The sequence below is a fragment of the Mus caroli genome, chromosome 3 (genome assembly GCF_900094665.2).
Source record: "Mus caroli chromosome 3, CAROLI_EIJ_v1.1, whole genome shotgun sequence".
NCBI classification, from domain to species: domain Eukaryota; kingdom Metazoa; phylum Chordata; class Mammalia; order Rodentia; family Muridae; genus Mus; species Mus caroli.
The window spans coordinates 89,319,668-89,325,427 of NC_034572.1; the positions used below are offsets into that span (position 1 = coordinate 89,319,668).

Below are 5,760 nucleotides of genomic sequence, written 5' to 3' on the forward strand. Positions count from 1 at the left end.
AAAAAAAAAAAAAAAAAAAAGAAAGTCATGGTATGTGTGTAAATGTGCACACACACACAAAATGTAATAAAGTATTTTAAATAAAAAGCATTATGGGGAGACTGGTGGGTCATTCTTCTAGCTCCCCATACATAAAGGCTGGTAGAACCCTAAGACCAGAGAATAGCATAGGCAATTGAAATTACCCAATTAGCTAGTGTGTGTTTCTGTGTGTATTCACTCACCATAGCATGTGGAAGCCACAGGATAACTCGCAGGGGTTGGTTCTCTCCTTCAACTCTCTGGATCCTAAGGATCAAACTCAAGACTGTCAGTCTCACTGGCCTTATATGCTAAGTCCCACCTGCCCAACCTAGACAACCCCATCGTTCTGAATACTACAGAGGGGAACTGTTCTCCCTTACTGGATATGCATCCACATAAAATCCATATGAGCACTGGTCTAATCTGCATCCTAAGGTTTTTCTAAATTCTCTTCCTAGTCCCTCTGTGCTAGGAGTTGAATCCAGGGCCACAGGCATGCTACATTCACACTTGCCTCTGAGCTATACTCCCAACCCTGCCTCCTAGGAATAGGAGGCCAATAAAATACAAAACAAGACCAGGAGACCTTTCTGGGTCAAGTAGCACAGGCTGGCCTTGAACACCTGGATCTCTTTCTATCTCCTCTTCTCAAGCACTGAGTACTTAGTTTTCAGAACTTTCAATAAATATTTTAATAACCATGGAGTGCCTGAGCACTTGACAAAACAGCCCATTATCAAAGAATAATAACATTTATCATTTGAGTGTGGTGGTTTGTTCTTTGCAAAGCATGTACAAAAAACATGGCTCACCTCAGTAAGTCCAACACTCCAGGGGCTAAGGTTAGAGGATAGCTGCGAGGCAGCCAATCCGAACTACATAGTTAGTAAGACCCAAATATTGAGATGGAAACTAGAGAAAATCCTTTATAAGAAGAGGGAGACAGCAGAATTCCTGGAGGAAATCTGTGACAAGAGGTGCACGCTAAGAAAGAAAGCAATTGAAGAATTCTCGGTCTGTACGTTTTTTTTTCTTTTTCTTCCCACCCCCCAACCCCCATTCCCACTGGGAGGCCAGCTGTACAAGCATCTGTGTTGAGAACTGGATATAAGTCCATGACTGCTCTTGTTCACATTATGAACTTACTAAAGTTTCACGTTATTACTGGACCTTGAAAAGTCGAGTTCCCACTTCCTCCCTAGTCGTATGTCCCTCAGTTTTTGACATCAGCACTCTGTCTGCCAAACTCAGGGGCGCCAACATGCAAGTGGGAGCCCCAGCCTGTAGTGGCAGCCTGGACTCCTGCTCCACACCGCCCCCTCGTGGTCACCCCATGTGGCCTTGGCTTCCCGGAGTCCAGCTCCCCAGCCCCAGGTCTTCCACCCACCCCCTTCACCTCCCAGTCCCCTCCCCTTCCTCCCGACAGCATCCCCTTCCTCTTGGTCCCTCTCCCCCCGCCGCCACCCCGCTTCGGCAGTGTGCAGGCCGGCGCCCACAGGTCCTGGCCGGGCTGGGCCGGCCACTTGTCATGGCCCCTTGCATCGCAGTTCGGAAGCTCCGGAACCCCGCGTGTCCTTTCCCCCTCACCTAGTCCGGGGCGCTGCCGGCTTCGCTCTCACTGGGCCCGCCAGTTTGGTCCCGTTTCTTTCTCTAGTTAAGACTCCTTGCCAGCGGCCTCACTTTTCGGCCTTTTCACATATGCATATTTGGGGGGCCCTTACCCCCCCTCGCGGAGAAATGGAGGCAATAAAATGGCGGACCCGGAAGTGAAGGCGCTGTGACTATGCGTCCTGGCGGAGGAATCTGAAGGAAATGGGTTAGCGGAGCCACTTTGCCCTTCTCTCAGGACCTCAACGCACCTCTGAGTCCGACTCCTTCCTACTGAGGACCTCGTGAGCTGGAAAAGTACACCGCGGGCATCCTGAGCGGGACTACTTAGCGAGGCGCAGGATCACCGATTACGTGGCTTACGTGAGGCATAGTTCCGGCAGGGGACGGACCCAGATGGTAGTTTTGGCGCCAACCAGTGCAGCGCTGGGGGGACCTGGTTACTGGTGCATGTTGGCGTCCGCACTCTACCTTCCCGCTGGTTCAACACCGAGCTAACTTGAGGATTGGGGGAGAATCTTGCTTCCGCTGTTCGGGACCTTCTGGTTATGCACTCGAATCAGACTCCTGTCTGACAGGACACTTTCCCAGTGTCCTGAATATAGGTCAGGAAAGAACCCCTGAACTTTTTTTGAGGGAAGACTAGAAGAGGAGCTATGCCTTAGGAGACCCCAGTTCAATTCCCAGCACCCACATTGCAGCTTACAACTGTCTTTGACTCCAAGATCTGACACCCTCACACAAGCAAGCCTACTTTTAGGCAAAACACCAATGCACATTAAAAATTAAAATCAGTAATAATAACACGCCTTTAATCACAGCAGGTGGCACAGATCTCCTAATTCAATACCAAAGTGCTAGGCCCACCCTAGCAGAGTCAGGTGGATTTCTCTGAGTTCAAGGCCAGCCTCTGAAGAAAACCACACAAATTTAAAAGTTAATAATGGGCTGGGGGGCGTGGCTCATCTCTCTGGAGCACTGGCTGCTTACAGGGGAACTCTAGCAGGGCCTTGTAGATGCTTGGCAAGCCCTTCTACCACTGAGCTATGTCCAAATCCCAAATTGTTCTTCAAAGTCAAATATTAGAAAGATAGGAGGAGGGCTGGAGAGATGGCTCAGTGGTTAAGAGCTTTGACTGCTCTTCCAGAGGTCCTGAGTTCAATCCCCACCAACCACATGGTGGCTCACTTGTAATGGGACCCAATGCCCTCTTCTGGTGTGTCTGAAGAGTGCAACAGTGTACTCATATATAGTATAGTAAATCTTTTTAAAGTAAAAAGAAAAGCTTCACTTAAAAAAAAAAAAGAAAGAAAGAAAGATAAAAGGGAAAGCTGGAATTTCTGAGATCTGTAAGTACTTAATTGGAATGGAGAAAACTAAGCCCCAGACTTAGGATTTAACGTCTTTATTCCATAAATGAATAAACAGCTCCACAATTCATCTGCAATAGCTTTGGAAGGAATGGGGATGGGTAGGGTCTGAACATAACTGCTTACTTCACGGTCTTATGGCGGCCAAAGACCTGTGTCAGGAATCACTGATTCCTATCGCATACTGCAACTACAGAAAGGCAAAGCTAAAATACTTAGGACCAAAACATCTGCCTGTTCCATGACCAAATCACAATTTTATATAAATTCTCCTAATAATACTCTGGTTTTTCTTTAGATCAGATACATCTTTTGTCTTTTAGGAATTATCCTCATAGTGAAGTTTCCCTGTGAAGACTCAAATCTGATTTTCTGAGCATTTCCACCCACAGCTGGAAGCAGAGCTGGATATTAAAGGAGCTGTCTCTGAAACGGTGCGATGTCTTTCCTCATCTCCACTCCTCTGTCTCCCACCTTTAACTGCCTGCGTGTTTCTGGGGAAGAGAATGCATCGTAGGCAGCAGCAGAATTTCTTATCTTAGCCTTTTAGAAATCCTGTTTTGTAGAAAGTGTCTCAAAACTTCCAGGTTCTCATTACTTCTTGAAGCAGTATTTGCTGACTGGCCTGGTGGAGGACATTAGGGAGGTTCAAGTAATCTTTGAAGTGGATTAAAATGTAACAAACAAACAAAAAAATTGGTCTCCCATTTTGCACAACTGTACCTCTCTGTGGTGCCTCAAATAAGGGTGATTCTTTTCTGGGATTAGTTAATATTCTCCGGGCTGGCGTGAGGAAATCCTATGATCTAGTACTCCACTGATTAAACCCTTGACTTTGTGCCTAGAGGGCTTTTGAGAGAAACGGAGTAGGCAGATAAATAAATAAATAAATAAATAAATAAATAAATATAGATAAATAAGTACATACATACATACAAACCTACAATTCAATTGGCAGATTCATCAGCACCACCAGCACAATAGAGGGAAGAGAACAAGATTAAAGTGGAAGGCTTAGAGAGGAAGGGACTTAAGAGGGAAGATAATGAGGGTACACGGGGTGGGAGAGAGGTCTCGGCCTTAAAGCAAGTCCAGGTCGACAGAGTGGATGCTGGCAATAGGCGCTCTCCAGAAGTTGAAGGTGCTGTACTCAAGGAGGGGGTCACCTTCAGGGTTCTTCTGCTCCGTCCCAGATGCTTGCCCACTCATTTTGCCAACGCTGCTGCTATCCTTGCTCTCGTAGGTAGGTGTATCTGACAGGCCCAGGCCTTCCAGCTCCGACAGATCCAGTTCTGGGATGGGCATCCTCCAGAAAAGAAAGGAGCTGTACTGGCTACTCACAGGGTCCCTCATGATCCCCTGAGGAAAAGCAAATCACGTGTTAGTCTCCACGCTAGAGCAGGCTCCTTGCCCCGTGCTTTCCCTTGCTTAAGTCGTTCTTTTCCGTGTGCTTTAGTGAACCAGTCAGGTTTTCTAAGACGAATACCAAGAACTCTTGCTATTTACCACCAGGCTCCTACCTTCTCCCCGCCTCTGGCTGACCAGACTGCCTACTGCACAGGGTTCTTCTTGGCTCTAATTTTAGCCCTAGCAATATACCTCAGGCTTGATACACACTAGGCAGGAACGGAAGCATGCCATCCCCTCTGGGTCTGATTTTTGAGGCTTTCCAAAGTGCGGCCCCATTCTTTATGTCTGTGTGGTATTGAGGGTTTGATAAAGTGCTGGTGTGTGCTAGGTGAATGTTCTAACATTACATCCTCAGCCCTCTCTGTGCCTTTACTAAGACAGGATCTTAACTGAGTTGCCTAGTTCAACCTGGAACCTGGAGTCTCCTGCCTCAAGTCTCCTGAGTAACTGGGATTACAGGTCTGCTTAATGAATTAATTGTGCTGAGAATCAAAGGCAGGACCTTACATGTGCTGGTCAAGGCACATATACAGCCCCAAATCTAGATATATGGCCTCTTCAAGGCAGGTCAATAAGTTATGATGCTTCTGTAAAGGTCTTTTTTTCCCTTCTTGCATGCATTTGTTTGTTTGTTTATTTATGTATGTTTTTCGGACAGGGTTTCTCTGTGTAGCCTTGGCTTTCCTGGAACTCACACTGTAGACCAGGCTGGCCTTGAACTCAGAGATCCGCCTGCCTCTGCCTCCCAAGTGTTGGGATTAAAGGCGTGTGCCACCACAGCCCAGTGGCCCTTCTTGCCTTTAAACCTAACTACAAACTCACCTCTTCCAGGACATCACCCCCAAAAGCAGCTGAACTTCATCCTCCCAGCTGGCTCCTACACCCCGTAGTTTTATCTGGCTCCACTGAGCTTTGGTTACAGATCACCTGTTTTATGTGTTTATCTCTTAAGAGACCAAAAATTCCTCTATGGGTAAAAACTCACCTGCTAGGTAGGGTGGTGGTTGTGCAAACCTTTAGTCCCAGCACTAAGGAGGTAGAGGAGGGTAATCTCTAAATCTAAGGCCAGCAAGTTCCAGGACAGCCAGAACTACATATTTGGGTAAGGCAGGAGCTAGCCCCTCCCCAGAAACGTTAACATGGATTTTTCCTTAGTGTGACAAGTCTTCACTGTGTCTCTCTGGCCTTTCCTCAGAATAAACCCAAACTCAAGAATCATTTTCTTCCAGCACACAAGGATCTTTTCTCTCTGATCCAATGCTAGAGTAAATCTGACAACAAAGCAAAGAGCTTGGAGGTACAGGAAGTGACGTTTAGATTGGAAAGCAATGGTACTTAACAGAATCTC

General features: G+C 46.9%; 2 protein-coding genes across 9 annotated transcripts in view; both read right to left on the reverse strand.

The window, feature by feature from the left end:
• The window catches only part of Gabpb2 (GA binding protein transcription factor subunit beta 2), a 35,591-nt gene extending 33,610 nt beyond the window's left edge, over positions 1 to 1,981 (reverse strand). Inside the window, exons 1-2 of one of the 4 annotated variants that reach the window (XM_021158570.2) lie at positions 1,884 to 1,981; positions 225 to 288 (exon numbers count right to left, since the gene is read on the reverse strand). The gene's annotated coding sequence lies outside the window, so the exon portion shown is untranslated. Of the gene's footprint in view, positions 1 to 224; positions 289 to 1,170; positions 1,297 to 1,611 lie in introns of those variants that run through there. The other 3 variants (XM_021158571.2, XM_029475267.1, XM_029475268.1) reach the window with 3 other exon arrangements.
• A 1,040-nt stretch (positions 1,982 to 3,021) lies between these two features.
• Mllt11 (MLLT11 transcription factor 7 cofactor) overlaps positions 3,022 to 5,760 on the reverse strand; it is a 13,051-nt gene continuing 10,312 nt past the window's right edge. For 4 of the 5 annotated variants that reach the window (XM_029475318.1, XM_021158488.1, XM_021158489.2 and 1 more), the window contains one exon: positions 3,022 to 4,361. In XM_029475318.1, the coding sequence (XP_029331178.1) occupies positions 4,083 to 4,355 (273 nt within the window). In that variant the 5' untranslated portion in view covers positions 4,356 to 4,361 and the 3' untranslated portion in view covers positions 3,022 to 4,082. The remainder of the gene's footprint in view (positions 4,362 to 5,760) is intronic. The other variant, XR_002377554.2, reaches the window with a different exon arrangement.